General features: G+C 35.3%; 1 protein-coding gene across 3 annotated transcripts; it reads right to left on the reverse strand.

Moving 5' to 3' along the window:
- Positions 1 to 5,345: 5,345 nt before the first annotated feature.
- LOC106754799 (G-type lectin S-receptor-like serine/threonine-protein kinase At1g67520) lies at positions 5,346 to 8,746 on the reverse strand. Of its 3 annotated transcripts, XM_014636864.2 has the most exons (7): positions 7,514 to 8,746; positions 7,133 to 7,237; positions 6,877 to 7,049; positions 6,588 to 6,798; positions 6,126 to 6,363; positions 5,893 to 6,043; positions 5,346 to 5,821 (listed from the first exon to the last, which is right to left on the reverse strand). In XM_014636864.2, exons 1-7 carry the CDS (start codon positions 8,706 to 8,708, stop codon positions 5,516 to 5,518), a joined length of 2,379 nt encoding a protein of 792 aa, XP_014492350.1. In that variant the 5' UTR covers positions 8,709 to 8,746; the 3' UTR covers positions 5,346 to 5,515. The 3 variants fall into 3 exon arrangements, with proteins under 3 accessions (XP_014492350.1, XP_014492351.1, XP_014492352.1); XM_014636865.2 differs by lacking the exon at positions 5,893 to 6,043 and having other exon boundaries at positions 5,733 to 5,821; XM_014636866.2 differs by lacking the exon at positions 5,346 to 5,821 and having other exon boundaries at positions 5,936 to 6,026.
- Positions 8,747 to 25,788: the final 17,042 nt, after the last annotated feature.

The following is a 25,788-nucleotide window of genomic DNA, read 5'->3' on the forward strand; positions in this document are numbered from 1 at the left end:
AAACCCTATTGTTGTTGGGGGAAACAATGTAATCTTTTGATACTCTCTTGTATTGAAACTCTTGATTATTTATATGGTCTCCGTATGTTTTGATTGATAATTGTTGGGTTATCATCTGTGCTTAAGGCCTTTATTGTTTAACTCAGTCGGCAACTGATGTTTGTCTTTATTGATATGGGGACGTACAATAATGACATGAACTGGTGAGTAATCTCTTGATTTTGCAATACCACCTAAGGATAGTTGATAGGACGATCAATTGCGCTAACTTCTGTTTATAATGCGGTAGTAATTGCTAGGGGAGGCTAGGGATAGCAAACCAGTAGTTAATATTAGGCTCTTTTCACAGAAGGATCAGGTTAAGGGGAGGCTAAGAAAGTCGCATAACAATTAATTAATCAAACTAATATTCAAGAGGAGTAGATAAGAGAGGGCAGATTAGATGAAATTGTAAACCCCCAACAACATCCATTCATCCATTGTTTTCTTTTGTCAATTGAATCAACTCTATTTTGCATGTTAATATTTTTGTTCTCAAATCCAATTTATTAATTTTTATTTGCAAGTCTTATTATTTTAATTCACACGAACGAGAAAACCATTCGAGTCTCTTAGGAAAACGATACTTGGTCTTACCATTTATATTACTTGTACGATTTGGTACACTTGTCAATCCGTCAACAAAGATAGACCCTCTAGGTGACTAAATCCTTATATAGTTTATAAAAATAACAGAAAACTGGCCTAGGCCCACGCTGATGGCTCTTAATGCTAAAATCACGCTCACCGATAAGTGTGGCACTCAAAATAATGCTCAACGGTGGCGCCCAGGCGAAAGACAAATAACTCATCAGCAAGATGATAGCGGTTTAAAACACCGTTATTTTTACTTAGAAACTTGCTTACACTTATTCTTTTTGAATAAATTGTGTGAATAAGAGAGTTGAGGTTGATTTCAATGATTTTATGACTAGTTCCCCATGTTTTGACAGAGATTGAAGAAATACTAGAAGAGGAGATGAAAGAACAAGAAAAGGGAGCTCAAAAGGAGTCAAAAAGGCACCAGAAGGAGGGAAAACACGCAGCCCGGGCGTCTAGAAGCGTAGCCTAAGCGACCAGAATCGACGTCCGCCGCCCGAGCAGTGGCCCTCGACGCCCAGGCGGTGCTGCTTCGTAGCCTGGGCGTCCAAATCTGATGCCCAGGCCCAACATGGCTCTCAATTCTCGCCTGGGCGGTCCCTCTACAACGCTTAAGCGTGAATTCACTTGGATCGGACCTTGTTTCAACTCTGTTTTGATTTTTTCGCACCAGGCTTCATTCTGACACGCCTCTAACACTATTTAAAGGACCCTGGGGCTCTAGGTTTTGCATCCCTGGTAGAGAAGAGCATAACAATACAATCTTAGCCAATTCTTAGTCTTTCATTCTCTTTCTTTCTTCCATTGTTCATAGAGTTCCCCCATGTCTGTGGGGAACTAATTTCTATTTGTTGTTGGGGAATGATGTAACCTTGTAAACTCTCATGTATTTGAATTGATTCTTAATTTCATATGCTTTTTCATTAATTTTTAGAGTAATTCATCTGTTTTATTCTCGCTTATACAATAAAATTATCTATGAATTGCATAAGTGTTGGGAGTTTCCTTTCAATTCAGGTTCTTGTTGAATTACTTCTAAGGGTTATATTTTTCAGGGATGAGGGTATGAGTCTTAGTCGTCTTAACCTCTTGATCTTCACATCTTTTTACCAGGAATGTTAGGAATTGTATGAACTGGTAATTAGGGACAAGCTTATTTACTGAGGGATCGGGTTTAAGTGATTTACTGAGGGACGTTAGCATTAATGCATAAAGAAGAATTCTTATATACATGAGAGGGAACGTGGGGAAATCTAACCCCAACAACATATCCATCTCATATAAATCAACCTTCGTTCATCTTTGTTCTCTTTTGCCATTAATCAATTGCACTTTATTTTCTTTTTTATTTTTGCACTCCAAATCCATGATTTCTTTTATTTTAAGTCTTGATTACAAGATTGGCGCTGAGCGGTAGAAATGTTTCTCAGTGGTGAGTGCGACACTTGGATTTGGCCCTCAGCGATGGCACTCAGGCGTCAAACAGTGATCTCCATAGCGATCTTGGCGCTTAGCGGTAAAGTGGTGCTCAACGCTAGCTGCGGTTCTTGTTTTGTGCACTTTTCCTACTTCTCCTAAGTCCAACTCCTTGCTACTTCAACTTCTTTCATCTAATTCATATTAATTCCTGCCAAAACAAGGAAAACCAAGCATAAAACCAATAATACCACCTTCAACTCCTATTACCCTCACTCTTCCCTCTATGATTATTACCTTCACTTCTCCCCCTGTGATTATTACCCCCACTTCTCCCCTGACCCTACTTCTAGACCTTCCTCATCTTGTATACCGCCTTCTAATCCAGATTCAACTGGTGATGTGGATGGTGTTGACGTGCCCCTCCATGATCAACCATGGATTGAGCCATATGCTAAAGGGTAAGATTTTAGTCCCTTTTTTCACCATTTTGATGTTTAAAGATTGCCTTAATTCAAATGACTTTTATTTATTTATATGCAGGTTTATTTCATCTAGGGTTGCTTCCCAGGCGATCACACAATCAATTAAGCAATAATATTTGAGTCCATGGCCTATTTGGGGAGCAATACCTTTAGATGATAGAAAGTCATTCTGGAACATTTTAAGGTGAACAACCCATTAAACTAATTGTCATTCTTATTTTAGTATGTTCATTAATCAATGTTTGTTTTGTTTATTGTTACAAATGAAGGTGCAGTGGAAACCTGAACATGAAACTTAAATACAAAGAAATTTTCACATGAAAGCATCTCATCGGCTGTCAGAAATGTTTAGAAATGCCCGCAATGCAAGGGAGCGCCCTTACTGGTTGAGCGAGCACATTTGGAACTCTTTACTCACTCATGGGAATTCAAGAGAGTTTCACAATAAGTGTGCTACAAACTAGAGGAACAGAGCTTATGAAAAGGGTGACACCTTGCATATTGGTTGGTCGATCACGGTTCATGAGCATGCTATTTGTATGGTAAACTTTCATTACTTTTTTTTTCTTTCATATATAACTTATGTATTTTCTATTACCTGGGTAAGTGAAGTTTGTTAACTTCAAAGTATCATGTCTGATTTTAATATATAACAATTAAATTATTATCAATTTCAGGCACCATTTTCAACTACTTATTGTTTCCATATCAGAGAGTTATTTTGTGTGGTTCTGCTCATTGCATAAGTCTCCTCCCAAACATCTTAGACAAGTAATTGATTGGTAAGAACCTCAATGTTTGGTCTTTCTTTGTTATATAAATGAATGCTAAAGCCTTCTGTTTTTAATAGTTCCATTACAACACGTATGATGTTTTCTGGGAGATCAACTACTAACGGTAAAAAGCTTACATGGTTGACTCTTTAGGTTTGACATATGCTAAAGCCACACTTTCTTATAGTTGTTTTTGTTGGAAAAAGAATGGCTTAGTTTCGACACCAAGAGGGGGGATAAATTGATGAGGTTAAAAAATCAGAGTTTTTTTCAAATCTTTTTCGCAAAATATAAACCTTTCAAAAGTTTCATGAATCTAAAAAAAAAGATAAGTCAGTATAGCGGAAAAATAAAGTTGGTTGTACAGAAAGTAAAGTTGACTTAAAGTAAAAAGTTCAGGGATAGAGAAAATCAAACACAATTTTTATACTGGCTCGGCCAAACTGCTTACATTTAGTGTCCTTCCTGTACTGGGTAGAAAATGCACTATAATGGTCAAGGTTTTTACAACAAGGTTTCTATAGAGATCTCAACGTCAAAATATAAAAGTTAAAACAATTAGTAGCAGTCAAACCAACCAAATTGATTACACATCAAATTCAGTTGACTTGCAATAAATGCTTGAACACAAAATCAAAATATAGTCGTTATGGTTCACAAGCATTAATAGAATTTCAAAACGTAACTAACTAAGTCAAATTCCCTACACATGCAGTCAACTATGTCACTTCGATTTAGTTTTGAAAATCTTTTTATTGCAAAATTACTCACAACACTGTTTTAGAAAATCTGTGCAAAGTCACGAGTTTTAATCGACTTACTTCATAATGAAGTCGACTTAAAACTTGCAATTTTGCCACACAATATAAGTTGAACTAAGTGCATGTGGTTTTCTTTTCTAAAACATATGTTATGCAATCACAAATGATATATCATGTAGAAAAAGACAATGAATATGCATACATATACAAAATCAACACAAACATGTTCTTCAAGAATACATACACAAGTAAAGATTTGAACATGTAACACATATGAATACATGTGTTGTGATCATAAAAAACCAGAACACTATGAGATTAAGGTTTAGCTAAACCAGTGCTTCCCTTATAAACAATCTCAACAGTTTTGTTTTAATTATTTTCACTAACTGTTTACAACTATGATGATATATTGTAGTGTCATACACAAAGTGGGTCATATGAGTGCGGATACTACGTAATGTATTTGATGGCACACACTACTCATGCCCATATTAGAAGTGGTTGAAACGGTAATATTTAAATTTAATGAATTTTTAGTTTCTCCATCATTTGGAATTCATATACACTAATTAATATCATGTGTCTTGGGAAGAGATTCAAGACTCCTACTCTACTTCCTGAGAAGCCACTTACATTCTTAAGGAAGGAACTTGCAAAACATTTAATTAGATTATACAATAGTTCATAGTTATTAGGATTTAAAATACATTAGCACATGTTGATTTATAGTTATTAGACTTTGTACATTATGCTTTAAACATTATGTGTTGTAAATATTGATTATGTGTTGATTCTATGTTGTATATATTGTGTTTTATATGCAGGTTTACTTTTGTGATAGTGGATATCACAAAAACAAACCTGCTATTAACAAAAATTCCAAGAGAATAGGCCTCGGTTATGGCCAAAACCGAGGTAGAAAGCCTATCTATGGCCTCGGTTCAGCCACAACCGATGCCATAGGGTGGACATGATTTTTAAGAAAAATAAAGGGCTTTGGCATCAGTTCTAGCTTAAACCGTTGTAATAGGCCCATGTTATTACCTCGGTTGAACCAAGGTAATAATTGTTGCCATAGGCCCACGTTATTACCTCCCGCCCCCTTCACCTCTTTTTTTCTTTCTTACTACATCGGGTGCAGAAGAACCGAAGCAGCATCCTTTAGGATATTACCTCTGTTTAAGCCGAGACCAAAAGTCCCTCACATTTCTACCTTGCCAGTAAAGGCCTCGGTTCGAAAACCGAAGTGTATTGTCAACAACAACCATTGTCGTTTCACTTTGCTGCATTAGTGTATTCATAATTGTTGGCTCTCTCACATGAAAAAAATTAACTTAACAAAAACTATTTGTATTGGAATGTGGAGGGACAAATAAAAAAGAAAACCAAAAGTTAATTTCTAATTTACTTTTTTAAATTAATAAATAACTCACTAAGATTATTCTATTTCCAATGAAGTAGTAATTTCTACTGTGGAATCAGTACATAACCCCGTAGAAGATAAATTTTTGTTAAGCATCTCTCTTTGAACATAGAATGCTGGTCTTTTAGGTAAAGACATTATTTCACTCTTGTTTGTCAACATTGATATAACATTCAACATTGTTGGTCGATCATTTGCATATTGTTCAACACATAGGAGACCAACATGAATACACCTCTGCACTTCGTCATAATCAAATGACTCCTTTAATGATGGATCCACTAATTCAAAACACTTGTCATCTTTCCATAATTCCCATACCTACAAGTATTTTAGAAATTAGACACAAAACATCATGCCAAAAAGCAAATTCAATAGCTTATTTTACATACATGTCCTATTAGATTTATTGGGTGGTCATGATCATAAAAACTAGTGTTTCTTCGTCCATTAACTATTTCAAGCAACAATACTCCAAAGCTGTAGACATCAGACTTTGTAGAAAAAACTCCTTCCATAGCATATTCTGGAGACATATAACCACTGTAGGAAATATTACGTTCAAGATAAATTTTAGTTATACATTAATACAAAATAAATATAACAAAGGGTTAAGCAAGCTCACTATGTCCCAACAACCCTGTTCGTATTTGATACCGATTCTTGTTGGGTAAACATTCTAGCCATTCCAAAATCTGAAATTTTTGGATTCATATTCTCATCTAGAAGTATGTTACTAGCTTTCAAGTCTCTGTGAATGACTTTGAGTCTTGAGTATTTGTGAAGATACAATAATCCTTGAGCAATTCCTTGTATTATGTTGAAGCGTTTATTCCAATCTAATAATTTTCTTCGTGTACAATCTTCTCCATAGTCATATAATAATGATAGATATGCGTTAGAATGTATACTATACAAAAGTAAAAAGCAAAGGTGTAACTTTTCTTCAGGATGTTCTACATAGGAAAACATGAGTAATTAATAGTAAATATATCATAAAAAAAATTGTAGTTGAGGAAAATTAATCTTAAAACCCACATGTGTTTGGATAGATGCATAATAATGATAATATTAACACATTGCTCACCGAAAAGATAGAAATCCAAGCTTTTGTTGGGCATATACTCGTAAATTAGAATCTTCTCTTCTTCATGAATGCAACAACCAAGTAATTGAACAAGATTCATATGCTGAAGTTCACATATAAGTGTTACTTCGTTTTTAAATTCCACACTTCCTTGTGTTGAACTTTTTGAAAGTCTTTTTATAGCCACCTCTTCTCCTGTTGGCAAAGTTCCCTAATAAAATGAGATAAAAAGAGGTCATGAATACTCAAAACAAAATTAACAATACATAAACTTAATAATTTCAATCACCTTATAAACTGGGCCAAAACCTCCCTGTCCTAACTTATTTTCGTATGAAAATCCATTTGAGGCTGCCAAAACCAATGCATAATCGAATACTTTCAAACCATGTCCCTTTTTCAAATCATTTTCAAAATCTTCGATTTGAGATAATTTCATCGCCATTTCTTTCCGTTTCTTCTCTGTTCAGATGAAAATAAGGAATACTAAAATATAAAAAAATAATTAAAAGTTTGTTTTTAATATGGAGTTTGAATTCAATTACCTTGAAGCACATGTTTTCGTTTCTTTATGGCTAGGAATAGAATGGAGCTGCATATTACCAGTAAAGTGGCTGCCACTGTACTTATCCATATCCACCTTTTTGTACCTGCATCCAATAATTACAATTCTTCAAGTATCAATTATAAATTTTATGGCTTTATACTTTTTCAAAAGCCGTTGTTAATCGTTGCAGTAAAATGACTGTATTGCGTTTATATTTGGAGTTCAAAGACTATTAGAGAAAATTTTCAGCAACAAAGAAATTCTCAAAACCTATTCATAGTCTATGCAATTTATATCATTGGAATCTTTATTGTATATATTTTAGAGTAAAACTTCTTTTTTTCTACGAAAAATGAAATGAAGTTAGCATTAGACCAACCGTGATGATGAGGGGTAAATGTTGTCTTTGCTGTATATATGTTCCCTGTGTTCTCCAGTATGTAAAAGTCTTCACCGGAAACACTGCCGTCAACTATAATATCTTTCGATGAATTCCAACGATAGAATCTACATCCAGTTCCATCAAGATACACTTCTTTGAATCCATTGCAATTGCAATCGCTCCAGCAAGCAGCCTCACAATCACTGTGACTAATATTCTGATTTTGGTCATAGGTTACATTTTCATAATTTGAGCGAAGACTCTTTTTGGTGAACACATCACCAGGACTCCTGCACTTAGGAGTATGCTGCCATCTTTGGCACCCTCCTTCTGTGTTGTTGTATCCAAAACACAGATCAGCCCTTGCAACATATCCGTTTCCGTTGTAAAGTAACCGGCCACTATACGATAGGGTCCACCAACTTATGAGGTTTTCGTTTGTAGAAGTGAAAGAGAATGAATCCTCTTCCTCATTAGACACTATGTTGTACTTCAACAAACGTTGTGCATCTTCTGGAATGTGCTCAAATTTATTGTTCTTCATTTTTCCACTTTTCCAACAAACTTTTCCTCGTCTTCTGATGATCAGTTCTTGTTCCTTCGGATCCCATTCAAACCTAAAGGCACCTGCAGTCGCACGCGAATCAGTCAACTGTGAAACAAGTGACCAATTATGGCCTGTTTTGTGATTAATTCCTAACTTCATGATGGGGATCAAAGTATCAGTGGGATAATCAAAACTCTGCCACAGAAGAATGTTTGTGCCATTGGGGTGAAGTTGTTGAAGCACAAAATTGCCTGTGTCGAGCAAAGTGGCCACAGTGTTGTTGATAGGTTGAGCAGGAGAATAGAGAATAATTGGTTTCTTGACACGTCGAGATTCTATCTTCAGCACGCCAGAGAAGTTTAGGGATAGAACTACATCCCTCTGGCCGACAGGTTGTTCTCTGTTAGCTTCCCAGACTACATCATGTTCATTGAAGACTGCCAAATAAGTAAAATCTTCGATTTCACCCGGAATTCCAACCGGATAAAATTCAATAAAATATCTGCGATTCTTGGAAAATAGTAATGGTGAATCAAAATTAAATGTATCACCGGGCCTTAAACTTTCATCTGCTGGGTGAACATGAACAGAAGAACTCCAGCACAACCACAAAACAAGCAGTAGTTTGTGTAGAATAAGACTCATGGAATACTTTAAAATATATGGGAAGACAAATCAGCAAGAGGACGGTTTGCCAAGGAATGGCAGTGATATATATATATATATATATATATATATTAAAATACATATCTAAAAATTTTAAACATAACAGACGAATACATTAAAATGTTATAACAGTATAAAAAAATATTTGCTAAGACACGATTTGACTAGTACATGCATGGGACAATATATTTTTTCCTTGGTTCTGACAGTGTTATATGTGCTTAAAATAAATGCTTATTAATTATCCTCATTTCAGCTCAAGATTACACAGAACATTTTAGAATTTTCTCTATAACTTGAATTCTAAATATGCACATGTTGGGAAAATAAAGAAAAGACCCTTTAGTAAAAGAGAAGCATCAGTTTTCTTTACTAAAATAATTGAAAAAGTGTGGATAAGATGATTACTAGTTGTCAGATTATTTTGGACAACTGTACATTAACACGCTCACTTGGCGAAAAGATAATGATATTTAAACAATATTTTTTTGACAACATTTAAATATCATCTATGTGTCATTTTGTGGTTGGTCCATGTTACAATTTATAATTATTATTATTGATTATGAAGTAATTTTAGACTAATCATAGAATGACACATAGACGATATTTAAATATTGTCAAAAAAATATTATTCAAATATCATTATCCTAAAAATAAAGTGGAATTCACCGTATCGTGTGAATATTTTTTTAAGGGTTGTGTTAAAGTAACTTTTTTCTTCTATTTTTGAAAGTAAAACTTTCATTAACACTTCAAAAATTAAAAAAAAAATTGTTAGTTTCGTACAAGTTAAAATTATCTCGTAAATAAATTAATAATTATATTTTAACAAATTAATAAAAATAAGTTTACAAATATATAAATTAATTTTAATTTTTAAACGGATTAATTTATTTATTCTCAAAACGCTTTTATAAAATGTTTGCGCATGATACACGATATAAAGGGAAACGCATTAACAATGGCCGACAAAACTTTTATTTTAATGGGACTTACACTTTCTCATTTCCTTTTGGTTTGTTTTGAGTGATCTCTTGTCTTCCATGATTGAAGTTTAAAAGATAACGAGTATCATTTTAGCATGGACAAGTTTAACACTTTATTTTCTCACAATAGAAAATTGACTTGATATTTATTAGATGTCCATTATCGTTTTGAATGTTTACGATAAAAGGAACTTTAAAGGCTTAAATATATGTTTTTGTTTATAACTTTACAAATATGTAATTTACTTTTCTTAAATCTAACTATACATTTTCATTGATGGTCAACATATACAACTTAATTTGCTATGCTAAAGTCTTTTTACATGTGTTAAAATGACTTATTATATGAATTTTCAAACCCATATAGAAATAAAGATATAAAAAGTATTTGACTTTTAAATCAGTTGTACAATCAGTACAAAGAGTCAACTTTATATATCGATTTTGAAATAATATGGAAAGTTTGTTAAGGATGGAAAAAATATCAATGAGGTAAGCTTTTTATACATGTTGTCAGTATAACCGGTATAAAAAGTAACACTTTTTATTCCAATTAGAACTATAACTAGTATAAACGTCTTACTTTTTATACTAGTTATAACAATTACCGATATAAAGAGTAACTTTCAATACTGGTTAAGGCAATAACTATATAAAAAGTGATGTTTTTTTTTCAATAGTAGATTTGTATCTACTACCATCTATATATAGACTTGCATAAATTTCAGTCCTAGAATAGATAAATATCCCATAATACAATCCATTAGATATACACAAAAACCAAAATATAATCAATGTACTTCCTATTATTCACAAATCAATATAATGACATTGTTGGAACATACATGAAGGGGGTTGAATAGTGTTATGGAAAAAAATTTCGCAAATGAAAGTTTAACAACCTTGGTGATGATTAGATGATCTACATAGGTTGTTAGACGTTTGATTTATGAGGCAGTTTTTAAACCAGAACGTTCAAAGATAGTGTTTTTCAAGTGTTTAGCAAAACTACTATAGCTTTTAAGAAAGATAACTCTTAAGAAAATAAAGTCTTATGACAAGAGGTTTATTAATAGTTAACTTCCCAAGAAACTGTAGTGTTTATAAATAAGATATTTTGTGACGCTAAAGACATATCAACACAAATATTTTTATACCAGTTCATTCAACTAAGCTATGTCTAGTTTTCCTTTAAGACCTTTTAGAAGGTTCCATTATAATCTCAACAAGATTACAACTAAGTTTTAGCACCACTCCTAGTTACACTAGTGAGTCTTAATGACACCTGTTACGCTAACTAGAACTGTGTATTAGCACCACTCATTATTACACTAGTCAGTCTTCGTAACACTTGTTACGTTGATTAGAACTGAGTTTACCCACTTTTTGTTTTCGCTAGACAATTTTTAAGTGGGCATTTAAATCAACTGAGTTAACCACCAAGTGTTTGAATTCTCTTGAGAATGTATAATCAATAAGATGTTTACAAGTCTTAAATGAGGATGTGTTTACAATACAACTCAATCTAATAGACCTTGTAGGATTTTCTCTCTTCTTACAAATGTAAGTTTATGACTCTATTGTTCTTGCTTTCCCTCAAGCCTTAGAGGATATTGATCCTCTCATAGCCATGGTTAAGAAGATGGAAGAGGAAGATGGTGTTGAGATTGTTGACAACACTATGCTTAATAACAGTACACATGTTGTATTACATGTTCTTATTCTGAACTGATTGTTATATCTGTTGAACATGTTTTGATGTACTGAGATGTATGTTCCTATGTTGATTGTGTGTTATATTTGTGGAACATGCTTGTACGATTATGTGCAATATGAACTACTTTATCAAAAATATTTTACTGCACAATTTTGGAAGTGAAAAATCACAAGCACGTTTATGAACTTATAATTGTGTGACAAAGTTCTAGTCCACTCGAATACATCTGTAATGGATTCGACTATTCTAAAACCTTTGTACAAATTTTGAGAATCAGTGCTCTATGATGTTTTGGATTGAAAAGAATTTCAAAATGTTTTAACATATGTCAGTCGACTTTGTCTAGTGTACATTCGACTGTATCTTTGATCTGTTTTGGAATTTTGTTATGCTTACATGCTCCAACGATTATATTTTTGAAAGGTAGTTAAGCATTGCTGACTTGGTCAACTGTAATGAATGTGTTGATTTTTGTTGAATGAGAACCTCCATGTTGACTGTCAGTTATAACTATAATAATACAGTCGATTGAATTAGTAGGCTATTGGACTAAGAAACAATCTGACTGACAAAAAACTATAAATTGGCTGAACACGAGTTGTTCAGGGACTTTTGACACTCTGACATTTTCATTTCTTGTTTCAGTTTGAATTCTCCAAGAAGACGGTGGTGATCTATCTTTAGAGAGATTCAAAAGGAGAAGGCTTATGCGCTGACTGTGTGTTCATTATCTGCACAAAGAAGGTGCTTCTTGATTGATCATTGAAGGCTTGGCATCCTGTGAAGACTGTTGCGTTGATTGAAGGCTTGACATCCTGTGAAAAGTGCTGGAATTGACTTGTTGTGATATAGGGGTTACACGTTGAGGATTGCTCGACGTGGGTTCAGATTGCAGAAGAGGGGATTCTTGCAGCTATACTTTGGTTTTAGGTTAGAGAGGAGATTTATATTTTTGACGTGAGGTCTTCTATAAATTCCTTGTTGTAAAAACTGCAACCATTATAGTGCATTTGCTTCCTGGGTTGGAAGGACACTAGATGTAGGCATTGTAGGCCGAACCAGTATAAAAACCAGTGTTTGATTTTCTCTATCCCTACACTCTTTATTTCAGTCGACTATATCTATTACACAATCAACTACGTTTTTCCGCTGCATAGAAATTTTCATTACTTGCATTTCAAGAAAGATAAAAAAACCTTATACTTTTGTTTAAAGATTGCGAAAAGATTTTGTTTTTGAACTAACACCAATTCACCCCCCCTCTTAGGTAGTTAAAGGGAAGGGTCTCATTCTTCCCCCTTTGCCATACGAATTGTTGGAAAAAGGTTGGCTTCGTTTCAACACCAAGAGGGGGGTGAATTGGTGAGGTTTCAAAATCAAAGTGTTTTTGAAATCTTTTTCACAAAGTAAAAACCTTTACAAAATTTCTTGAATCACAAGGAATGAAAATTCTAAGTGCAGTGGAAATACAAAGTTGACTACGTAAACAAGTAAGTCGACTCAATGTAAAAGTGTAAGGATAGAGAAATCAAATGCAAATTTTTATACTGGTTTGACCTCAATGCCTACATCCTGTGTCCTTCCATAATCCGGAAGCAATTGCACTATAATGGTCAAGGTTTTTACAACAAGGCTTTTATAGAGACCTCCACGTCAAAAATATAAAACACCTCTTTAACCCTCTAACCAAAATATAGGCAGTACACACAAAGATCTGCAATAAGATATCCCTTCTTTTGCAATCTTTAAACCCAGTCAAAGTTTCCAGACTCCACGAGTCAACCTCCTGTAATCACAACAGGAAAAACCAATCTTCAGTAGATTGAAGGCAGTCTTGATCAACAAGAATACACCAGTAGTGTAGAATCTGATCAAACAGTAAGCGCAATACACGTCTCCTTCAAAGAACCTCCTCAAAGATAGATCATCACGGTCTTCTTGATGAGTTCTTGGAGCAAATTCTTAGAGATCACAATCTGTAAATCAAAATGAAAGTGTTAAAATGTCCAAAATCTTCTATGATCAACTAAGTCACGTCTATTTATAGTTTTCTATAAATCAGGCGCTCCTGTAGTCGACTATGCTACTAATAAAGTCGATTGTCATCAGACAATTATAACAGTTAAGTCAAATAGTAGCAGTCAACAACAACCAAATTGATTTTTCATTTGATACAGTTGACTATCATAAATATTCTAACAAGTTTTTGAAATATAGCCGTTACTGTACACAAGCATTAACAGAATTTCAAATCAAATAACTAACTAAGTGGGATCCAGTACGCATGTAGTCGACTTAGGCACATCAGCTTAGTTTGAAAAACATTTCAATGTTAAATCACTCACAGCACTGCTTTTGAAAATTTGTGCATAGTCACTAGTTTTAATCGACTTTCTTCATAATGAAGTCCACTTAAAATTTCTAGTTATGCCACACAATATAAGTTCATAAAAGTGCATGTGGTTTTCTCTTCAAAACATATGTAATGCAATCATAAATGATGTATCAGATATAAGCTCAGTAAGTGTGCATTCATATATCAAGATCAACACAAACCTGTTCAATAAGATATCATCCACGATGAGGAATAGAACATGTGTTACAATACATGTGTTATTAATAATGTGTTGTCATCATAAAAAACCAGAGTGACTAGAACACTGTGAGATTAAGGTTAGCTAAACCAGTGCTTCCCTTATCAACAATCTCCCCTCTTTTTTATGATGCACAATGATGGCATACCCCTTGCCATGACCAAGCACATTCATGAAGAGTTGGAGACATCTATGAAAGATGGGCCTAAACTCTTTCTCTTGGGCCATCTTACGTCATCATGAAGATTTAGTAGAGTAATAATAATTTTGGGCCTTGTATTTTGGGCCAAGTAGTCTAGATTTTATTTGGGCTTGGTATTATGGGCCTAGTAGTGTAGGATTTCAATTGGGCCTTGTATTTTGGGCCAAGTAGAATAAGATTTTGACCAAACAAGTCAAAGAAGGTTCAAGGCCCAAAGTTCACTATGCTTGGACCTCCAAAATGGGTGTGTTGACCAAGGGGTCAACATTTTGGCTAAGCTTGGAGAACAATGGAGAAAAATTTCGTCCTAGAAATGTTGAAGCTTCCTGTTGGGGAGTTTTCCTCCTAGTTAGTGGCCATGTGTCACTCTAGGAATGGAGAGTTTTTCCATAGGTAGTGGCCACATGTCACTCTTTCATTTGAGAGGATTTTTGCCACATGTCTCCCTCCTATTAGAGAGGATTTCTCCTTGCTCTCCAACACAACCAAGGTGACTCTTTTAGGTTAAAGTTTTAGCCCATTTTGAGACATCTTAGCCTATAAATAGATGTGTTCTCCATCATGTAATCACCTTTGATTTAGAGTAAAGTTATGCTGCCATTTTTGTGCCATACTACTCTTTAAAGGTCACCCTAGGCTAGAGCAACCCAAGTGGCCTCCTCTAGCCACCTTCCTCCTAGAGTTAGACCAACCTCTCTTAGAGAACCACCAAACACACCTTCCATCACCATACAACTCATCAAAACCATGAGCTATCAACACCTTTCACCACCACCGAATTCCGCAATCTTCATCCATGAACTTATGGCTTGATTTGCTTCTAGATTTGGCTTGTCTTAGCTAGAGCATTTTTTTTTTTGCTATCACACAACCATGATTAATAAGCAACCATGTTTGTACACAAACAGCTCATAAACAGTCAATTAATCACTAGAAATAAGAGCAAATATAAGCAATCAGTAGGTACAAGTGATTAAATGATCTTTCTAGTATAATAGAGCATTTTCCAGTATATCAGAGCACATAAAAGATGATTCCAACATATATTTCAGCTCAATTACTCTAAATAAAATAGTATCAAGCAAACAATCACATATCAAGCAATTAAGCATATTAATTTAACTTTTCATATATCTCTCCCCCTTTTTGCATTAGCAAAAAAGGATTGGTTTCAGATATGGATATGCTGATAACATGAAATTCTAGAGATGCATGAGTGTTAAACAATGTAAATAGTTTAAACATTCAGACATGCTCCCCCTATCACAGATATTCACATGAAATAGATGTACTCCCCCTAGAATGTAGGCATGTGAAAAATCTATGCAATTAAGTAATGCCCCCTGTCATTATGCATATGATAAAATCAGATTTAAATGCACAATGCAGTTACACAAATATCAGAGCAGACAATCAGTTTGTATCAAGATTGTCTCAGTGTTACGATTGCAAGCAATTCAATGAAGCAAAGATACAACTATCAACAATCTCACAATAAAATCTCATTGCAAAACAGTCATATAAGAATAGAGATATATTGAAGAAAACTGATATAAAAATGATCAAGCAACTTAATAAGCAAATTCCAAAATGGAATTTGTAAACCCTTGTAAGTGATAACTCGATTTGACCATTTGTTGAGTCGATTTCATTGCTTCTCAAACAGTTTTGATCCAGCAGTAAGTTTCAAAGCAATGTTTCCTGCAAAACCTTTCAAAGTCGTTTGAAGACCAAGCACTTTAGAATCACACTAATGCAAGAAAATTAAAACAGATAAGAAGTGAATATGCAAAACAGTTAATGTAACAGTGCGTATATGAGAAATGCAGTATAACTAGGAAGTGACTCCTAGGTCGTCTCTCAAGGACCAAACTGTGATTCGAGAATTAGGTCAAACACGAAGTGTGGGGGTTTGTGAAAATGTTGTGGTGAATGCGGATGAACTAAATCAAAACACGAATGCAAACAGAAAGGTAAAAGGAAATGTAAAAACGGAATGTGAAAATGGTTGGTCATTAACTCAATCACTATGCTTTCAATCACAGATTAACGACAAATACATACTACTCTAATCCAAATCCGACACGAATCAGCCAACTAAGCGGAGGCTAATTCGGTCTTCAAAATTGCAAACTAAGCGAATGCAATGCACAAATCTAATCAGTCATGCACCATACAGTCTAATCAACTAAGCGAAGATTAAACACCGAGTAGGCAACTAAACGTATACCTAATCGCAAGCACATAACAGATTAAATATTGAGCAGAATCAGAGCAGTAGTTATGGCCATTAAAGTGCAATAATCTCAAGGAAACAAAGTAATATCGCTAATGACCAATCCAAATTAACCTAAGCTAACATGAAAATTAAATTAGAGAAAACTTGTGTAACTCACTTGAAAAGCAATTTCAACTGGAAAATCACAAAATCCATCTTATGGTATTTAGTTGTAACGCATGAACAAAGGGGAAATATTCAAACAAAATTAAATGCAACAACTAGACTAATAAAAGAAAGACATAGTATAGTCATCTAGATGAATAACATCAACTACGAAACAACTAAAAAAATATAAAAAGCATGAACAGGAAAATAATATGTAAAAGCAACGAATAAGCTAAAGGGTGAAAGGCACATTGCAGCTTTGAAATGAATTATCTAATGCAAAAGAAATTGTACGCACAAAATTAGCAATGCATGTAATATGAAATTAGCGTGTTTAAAATAAACACTAAAAGCAAAATCCATTGCCTTTGTTAATCACCGTGCACATAAATGCATTTGCATATTTTTTTAAGCTAAATAAATCACAACCTCTTTCTCCAAGAAAACCAAGTGGTAACTAAATGTGTGGTAGCTGCACCTCTGGATGTAAATCATCGAATAAAAAAAATTAAAGTTGAAAGGAGCTACAATGAACCAAATGAGAACACCAATTGAACATTGAAAAGCAGTGTGCACCACTCAAACTCAATGCAAGCAAAATAAACAAAAAGGAAGGTTTGCTTTAATTCATCCATAATAAAAAATCTCAGACATGGTTACAAATCAAGAGCTCCCTCCAAAGTTTGAAAGCTAAGTGCCCCCCCTAGAAGTTTGACGGTTGGTACTAGGAATCGCTCTTAGGGTAACGTGCATTTTTAAATGGTGTTCCCTTCAATTTTGATCAATCTGCTGTAGCGTGTAGTCCAGGCCCTGATATCAAGTTGTTGGACTTTGCTTTTCTAGACACACCTCTCAAGCAGCTGAGTATTTTTTTTTTTGCTGGGTCGTGGACGTGCATTTGTCCAAGCTGCCGAAGTGTAAAGCTTTCTTTCGGTCGTGCTGGAGCTCTTTCAACACGTTTCTGCCTCTGTTGGACATTGGACTGGAAGCTGCTAGATGAGCAGCCCAAGCTGCTGGAATGTGGAAATGGATAGGCTGCAGCTCTTCTGCTGTTGGGCTATTGTGCACTTTCTACTACCATGGTGAAGTCCTCCTTCAAAGCTGCTGCATGAAGCGTGGATGCCTCTCCTTGCTGGCCATGACCAAGACTTGGTCCGTGATGCAGATGTGGAGCTGCTGCTGTTGTGTGCGGTCCGTGTAGAGGTCTGCCAGCGTGCTCCTGGACGTACAACACCTTTTCAATTGAAGTTGGACTTCTTGTGTTTTAAAACTCCCAAGATGCTAGACACTTCTGAATTAGATATCCAATTATAGCTTATTTTCTTTATCTAAGAAAGCCAAATAAATGCAACGTTGTCTTTTCAGCCCCAAGTAAAATAAACGTGTTGCAGCCCTCAAATGAAGATTAAAAAAAAAATGTTGTGGGCTGCTTCTATTTTTTATGGGCCGTGACCATCCAACCTCCTAGCTGGACCGTGGATCTCCATACTAGCAATTGAAAATAGGATGTGTTTTTCCTAAAGTAATTAAATCACCGCATACTTTGTGCTAGCAAATTAAAATAGTGCGAGAGCGTATTTTTCACAGTGCATGACGAATCAATACATGCTTTTTATTACAGACGTTTTTGCTTCCTCTAAATGTCCCAAATTGTATTTCCAAAATTTTCCTTGAATTAATATGTAAATAATTAGCTCAGAATATTCAAATTAATTAAAATAAGAATTTTCGATCAAAATAAGCACAATCAGCAGAAATGGGAAAATGTCAGACATTTAAGCACAATTCCATGATTAAATCTGGTACAATAAACTAAGTGTAGTTAATAAAATATCGACTCATCAGTAATGCAAGAAAATTAAAAGAGATAAGAAGTGAATAAGCAAAACAGTTAATGTAACAGTGAGTATGTGCATAGTCAACTTCAATAATTAAAAAGTTGATTCACTATTCATTTTATACTACTATAATTAAAAAGTTGATTAGACTGTCAAAAGACACAAATCTTGCCCTTCCAGAAACCACAAAAGATGATTACCACGATCTTCTTTTTAATTCTTGGAGCACTAATCTGAAAGAAATCACAAAAATCTTTAGAAGCACAAAGCTTCTTACAAAATTCAAATTCGCGTCTATTTATAGTTTTTCAAAATTATGACGCTCTCAAGTCGACTTAGATACTAATGCAATCGAATGTATCATGACAGTTATATCAGTTAGTAGTAGTCAAAGCAAATAATTGATTACACGATTAATGCAATTGATTGTCATTTAATGCTTGGTCAACCAGATTAAAATATGACCATTAGACATGTCAAGCATTAACAGAATTTCAAAACATAACAAACTTAGTCGAATGGCTTGCGCACATAGTCGACTTTGTAATAGTATAAGCATAGTTTTGAAAAACTTTCAATTCAAAAAAATCTCACAACACACCTTGAAAAAGTCTGTGCAAAGACACGAGTTTTAATCGACTTACTTCTTAATGAAGTTGACTTAAAACTGGTTTTTTGGCACACAATTAAATTCAACAAAAGTGCATGTGGTTTTCCTTTTCCAAAACATTTGTCATGCATTCACAAATAAAATCTCATATATAACATGATGAATTGCAATGATCATGACAGAAAAACCACAAACATGTTCTCATATAATCATAATCATGAAAGCAATGAACATGTAACACAATAATCACATGTGTTATTAATTATGTGTTGTCATCATCAAAAACCAAAAACTCTAACATTGTAGGTTCAGCTAAACTAATGCTCCCCCAATCAACAATCTCAACAATCTCCCCCTTTTTTGATGATGCACAATCATGATTAATAAACAACCATGTTGTACAAATCAATGCAGATTATCAATCAAATATCAATCTACATAATTCTCCCCCTTTGGGCATTAGCAAAAAAAGGTATGCGCACTACTATTGATATACATATAATCAATCATTACAGATATGCATCAGATAATCATAAACAAAACAAACAAAGATGTTCCCCCTGTCACAAATAATCACATGATAAAAATGTACTCTCCCCCTTAAGTGTAGGCATGTGAAATATCTAAAAGAAATGGCATATGGAGTTAGCAGCCTATAAACAACCTGTTTTCCAAGCAAGTCCTTCTGGAAGTTCACCCAATACAGTTTATGACCAATAAAACCATTATGGGCATAAAGATCTGATAACGGTTAAAAAATTGTTATTTTCATACTTGATTTTGATATAAAACACACCCTTTATGACTTAGAAACTAGCTTGAAATCATGCATTTTGTCTTAGTTAGGTTATAAGAGAGTTAAAGGAGATTTTACAGGTATTATGCTTGGTGTTGGGTGTTAATAAGAATTGAATGAAGAATATTGAAGAAGGAAGGAGTTGGGTTCAAAAAAGGATGAAAAAAGGTGCAAATGATGAATCACAACTACCGTTGAGTGTTAGGCTACCGCTGAGCGCTAGGCTACCGCTGAGCGCTAGTTTCGCTGAACAGGCTCTGTCAAACGCTTAAGCGCTGATGCTGAAGGGGGAAGAAAGAGTTGCGCTTACTGTTGAGCGCTAGAACCAACACTGAGCGCTGGTCTCTTCAGTAACAGCACTGCCAAACGCCTGAGTGTGAACGCTGAGGGTCGCACATGAGTGTCGCACCTAATGCTGAGCGGTGGACCCAACGCTGAGCGCTGTACTTTGGGCTTGGGCCTGTTTTTTATAATTTTTCACAGTTTATAAATAGATTAGAGTGACCCTTAAAGGTCATCTTTTGGCAGAAGAAGACGCAGAAACTCCCTTTCTCACCCCTTAGAGGCGACTTTTGGATACGGAAGCTCCATCTGATCAAATGTAGGGGTATGTTTTTGTATCTTTAATTTAATTCATCTAGTTTCACCATGATTATGCTGAACTAAATCCCTTTGTTGTTGGGAAACAATGTAGTCCTATTTGAAACTCTCTTATATTGAAATTCTTACTTTATTCATATGCTTTGATTATCAAGTGTTTTAGTTTTTCCTCCGTATATAAAATGTTTTGTTTAAGACGTTATTCAAACACATAATCTATGATTCTTTCTATATGGACACGTATAGTTAAGTCTAGACATGATGAAATTCTCTTGATAGCAATATTACCTAGATATAGGAATAGGAGGATCAATTGCCTTAAGCTTTTGTACACATTAATGCATGAATAATTTCTAGGGAGACTAGACATAGTAAACTAGTAATTAGGAGCAGGCTTTTTTCACACAAACATCGGGTTTAGGGTAATTTTGAAAGTGGCATGAACATTGATATTAAAGTTGAATTTAGTAAGAATAGTAGATATTTGAGAGTAGATTAGGATGAAACCGTAAACCCCAACAACAACATTCATCCATATCGTTCAACTGATGTTGTATCTCTTTACCACCAGGTATAAAGTGACGGTTTTGGTGTGTAGAAAGGCACATGTGTGTTGTCTTGAAAATTGGAGCACATGGACAAAAGGAGGCAACATAAGAATAGTTTATTGAAGGTTGAATTGAAGTTTGACTTTAGGAGGCTATATGACTCACGGCCATGAAGGTTTTCTTGGGCCATTTGCACTTTTATATTTATTTGTTGGATGTATTTGGTCACATGGAATGTGTAGGAAAAAGTATTTTTGATTATTCCTTTGCTTTTAATTAATTTAGTTAATAGGTTGAGTTTAATGTGTTTGAGTTAGTGTTGCGTTTAATTATTTTTAATTGTGTTTGTTAATTTGTTTGTAACTGTGTTTGATGTTTGAATGTTGTCTAAGATTTTTAATAGTGTTAGTCTAATTACCATGCTAGCTTAAATTAGTTTGGTTGGTCATTAACGATATTGCACTATTTCCTTGAGATTTATTGGACTGTTCTTGTGTTTATTCTGCTCTGCCTGACACTCTATGAAATCTGACTGTGTTCTTGCATTGGGTATACGCTTAGTTACCCAATGGTGATTGTATCTTCGCTTAGTTGATCAATCTGTATAGAACACATATGATGGAATAGGTGTATTGCGTTCGCTTAGTTCGCAATGATGATAGCATGATTAACCTTCGCTTAGTCGGTTAGTTGTGCTGGATTAGAGGCTACAGTAGTTTATTCATGAGACTTCTGCACTTTGATTGCCATGCTCCTGTGATGAGTCAATATTTTATTGACTTCACTTAGTTTATTGTATCGAATTTAATCAGGGAATTGTGCTTAATTGTCCGGTATTTTCCCGTTTTTCCTAATTATGCTTAATTTGATCGAAAATTCTTATTTTAGTTAATTTGAATTTTCTGAGCTAATTATTTGCATTATTATTTTCAGGGAAAATTTTGGAAATACAATTTGGGACATTTGGAGTGCTATCAAATAAGACAAGACTCTTCACTTGGACATTTCAAATTTAGTTATATTGTAACTTAGTAGTATAGAATATTTTTAATTAAACTTGTGCACATTTGGGTCAATGTTGACAAATTTATGATGGGCCCAAATAGTAGAGGGCACATGGCACCACCTAGGTTTTTTTTTAGGGTGGACCCCACCCCTATTTTTAAGACACTTGGCCCTAGGAAAAGGGCTGCAGCCGTCACACTTGAAGAGCATGCATTCTCGGCAGATTTTGGAGGGCACCACTTGGCTTTGAACATTTCTTTTCCCATGGAGCTTTTATTTGCATTGTTGGATTTTGGTTGAATGAAAATGGGTGCAGCTGCCACACACTTTTTTTTATCTTCTTTAGTTTTCATTAATGAAGCACGATCATTTATGAAGCACACATCAGACAGTTTTATTTACCTAGGAGCAGTTCTACTTTTAATTGCAAAAGAGAGAAACGGTGATGTTGTTGGATGGTAGCAGCAAGTGTGCACATGGGTTGCGTCACTTGGGAGAAGCACTCGGTCAATTTTTTCTAGAATAGAAAACGTGATTGAACATTTGGACGGTGCTTTTATTTTGGCTGAGAGGTGCACGCTATCCAGGTAAGGAAGAAAATAGCATGGTTGCATCAAGTTTTCTTAATCATTTTCTTTATTCTTGCTGGAACCGAGAAGAAGGATTCAATTTCCTCAATTGCAAAGAAATGACACACATGGAAGCACCTTGTTCAATTATTGCTTTTTAGTTAACTGTTTTGTTTTATTTATTTATTTAGTGTTGTGTATGTGTTTCATCTAGATTATTACAATGTGCACTTAATTGTTTAGCTTCAGCATTGCATTTTTAATAGCTTTAATTGCATTTGGATATTTATCTTTTGCATTGTTCAGTTTACTTTTTCAGTTCACTAAGTTGTTCGTTATGTTCAGTTTATTGTTTCAGTTAACTATGGTGTTTATTTTGTTCGGTTTCTTTATATTCATGCTTTTCCAATTTTTCCACTTGCTTTAGAAATCGTTTGCTCTCAATGTAAAACCATTCAATCATTTGTAGGACGGTTCGGTCCTACATGCTTTGTTCAGTTATTTTAATGTTTTTAATTATGTTTGGTTGTATTTAATTTCTAGTTTTACTTTAATTTTATTTTCCTTGCAAGAACACTTTCAAACCCCCCCTTCGTGTGAGACCTAATTCTCGAACCACATTTGGTCCTTGAGAGACGACCTAGGAGTCACTTCCTAGCTATACTGCATTCCTAATATGCAATTAAATTTGTATAGGCTGTGACACCCATCAAATTTTGGCGCCGCTACCAGGTACCAACGATTCAGTTTTGAGTCTTGTGTCTGTGTTGTGTTGTGTTTGTGATTGTGTCGTTTTGCTGTCTTGTGTTGTTTTCTGTGGTTTGAAATTTTTGTGCTATTGTTTCATGATTACAAGGTGTTGTGATTTAGTGCATGACTAGAGGAAATCCTGGATTCATACCACCCTTTGATCTTGAGATTGATAGGACATTTCATAGGTTAGTTAGGCATTCTAGGAATTTGTCTTTAGAGTCTGTGTTTGAGTCTGTTCCATTAGATACTGTTTATCCTACTGCTGAATCTGAATCCATTGTTGAGTACTTTGTGCATACTGCATCTGTTGCATCTGCACCTGATTCTGATTCTGATTCTGTTATCTTTCACACTGAGAACAATATGGCACAACCTTCACCTCGTGAGAGGACTTTTAGGGAGATGGTTGCACCTGATTTCGATATTGAAAACTTGTGCATCCAATATCCTGATGAGGACATTCCATTTGTTCTCAAGACTGGACTAATCCATTTGTTGCCCAAGTTTCATGGTCTGGCAGGGGAGAGTCCGCATAAGCATTTGAAGGAATTCCACATTGTCTGTTCCACTATGAAACCGCATGATGTTCCTGAGGAGCACATCTTCTTGAAGGCATTCCCTCATTCATTGGAAAATGTTGCTAAGGATTGGTTGTACGGTTTGGCACCTAGATCCGTCACTAGCTGGGATGATCTGAAGAGGTAGTTCTTGGAGAAATTTTTCCCAGCATCCCGGACCACAGCTATCAGAAAAGACATAACTGGGATTAGGTAGCTTGGTGGACAGAGCTTATATGAGTATTGGGAGAGATTCAAGACACTTTGTGCAAGCTGTCCCCACCATGAGATACCTGAACAACTCCTTATCCAGTAATTCTATGAGGGTTTGAACAACATGGATCGAGGTATGATTGATGCTGCCAGTGGTGGTGCTCTTGGAGACACTACGCCTGTTGAGGCCAGACAATTGATTGAGAAGATGGCCTCCAACTCCCAGCAGTTTAGCGCTAGGAATGATGCCATTGTGGTGAGGGGCGTACATGATGTTGTTGCCCAATCTTTATCAGCTTTTGAAAGCAAGTTGGAAGGCAAGATTGACTCTCTTGCGAAGTTGGTGACACAGTTCACAACCAACCAGAGACCTGCAGCTTCATCTGTATCTGTTGCACGACTATGTGCTATTTGTCCTTCAAGTGACCACTACACAGATGCCTGTCCTACTTTGCAGCACTCTGTTGCTCATGATGCGCCTCAAGCTTATGCTACTAACATATAAAACAATAGACAACCAGAACAGAAAAATCATGACTTGTCCAGCAATAGGTACAACCAAGGGTAGAGGAATCACCCTAATCTTAGATGGAACAATGCGCCACAACATCAGCAGTAGGAGCCACCTTTCCAGAATGTTGGAGCACCTAACAGATATGTGCCTCCACCTATGCAACAACACCAGAGGCAACAGCAACAACAGCAGCAAGAAGCACCTGCCCAACCAGCTGCCTAACCTTCCACTTCTTCTGAGCCTTCATTGGAAGAGTTAGTGAGACAGATGACTATGCAAACCATGCAGTTTCAGAAAGAGACCATGCAATTTCAGAACGATAACATGCAATTTCAGTAGGAGACTGAAGCTTCCATACAGAGTCTCACTAACCAGATGGGTTAGATGGCAACTCAGCTTAACCAGGCACAATCTCAGAATTCTGATAAGCTACCATCCCAGACTGTGCAAAATCCGAGGAATGTGAGTGCCATAACCCTCAAATCAGGGAAGCAGATTGTTGTGCCTTCAGAGCCCGCTTCTACACCTACACTCGTGCCTGCCACTTGTCCTAGAGAGGACGACCATAACGGTTGTTGACGGATTGGCAAGCGTACCAATTCGTTCAAGTAATATAATTGGTAAAACCCAATATCGTTCTTCCCAAGAGACTCGAAAGGCTTTCTCGTTCACGTGAATTAAAATAATAAGACTTGAAAATAAAAATAATTAATTTGATTGTAGAACAAAAATATTAACATGCAAAAGAGAATGATTCAATTGACAAAAGAAAACAATGGATGAATGGGGTTGTTGGGGGTTTACAATTTCAACTAATTCGCCCTCTCTTATCTACTCCTCTTGACTTATTAGTTTGATTAATTAATTGTCATGCAACTTTCTTAGCCTACCCTTAACTGGATCCCTCGGTGGAAAGAGCCTAATATTAACTACTGGCTTGCTATCCCTAGCATCCCCTAGCAATTAATACAATATTAAAGAGCAGAAGTTAAACGCAATTGATCGTCCTACCCCTATCCCTAGGTGGTATTGCAAAATCAAGGAATTACTCACCAGTTCATGACATTACTCTACTTCCCCGTATCAATAAAGACAAACAACAATTATTGAATGAGTTAAATGATAAAGGCATTAAGCACAGATGAGAACCCAACAATTAACAATCAAA

Source organism: Vigna radiata, unplaced genomic scaffold (assembly GCF_000741045.1).
Source record: "Vigna radiata var. radiata cultivar VC1973A unplaced genomic scaffold, Vradiata_ver6 scaffold_278, whole genome shotgun sequence".
In the NCBI taxonomy this organism is placed as follows: domain Eukaryota; kingdom Viridiplantae; phylum Streptophyta; class Magnoliopsida; order Fabales; family Fabaceae; genus Vigna; species Vigna radiata.

Excerpts from the sequence above, each read along its gene's own strand:
- LOC106754799 (XM_014636864.2), bottom strand. The coding sequence starts at position 8,708 with ATGAGTCTTATTCTACACAAACTACTGCTTGTTTTGTGGTTGTGCTGG. Across the intron at positions 6,799-6,876 it reads GTTTTGGCCCAGTTTATAAG|GGAACTTTGCCAACAGGAGA; the intron begins GTGATTGAAATT and ends TCATTTTATTAG. Across the intron at positions 6,044-6,125 it reads AACAGGGTTGTTGGGACATA|TGGTTATATGTCTCCAGAAT; the intron begins GTGAGCTTGCTT and ends TATTTCCTACAG.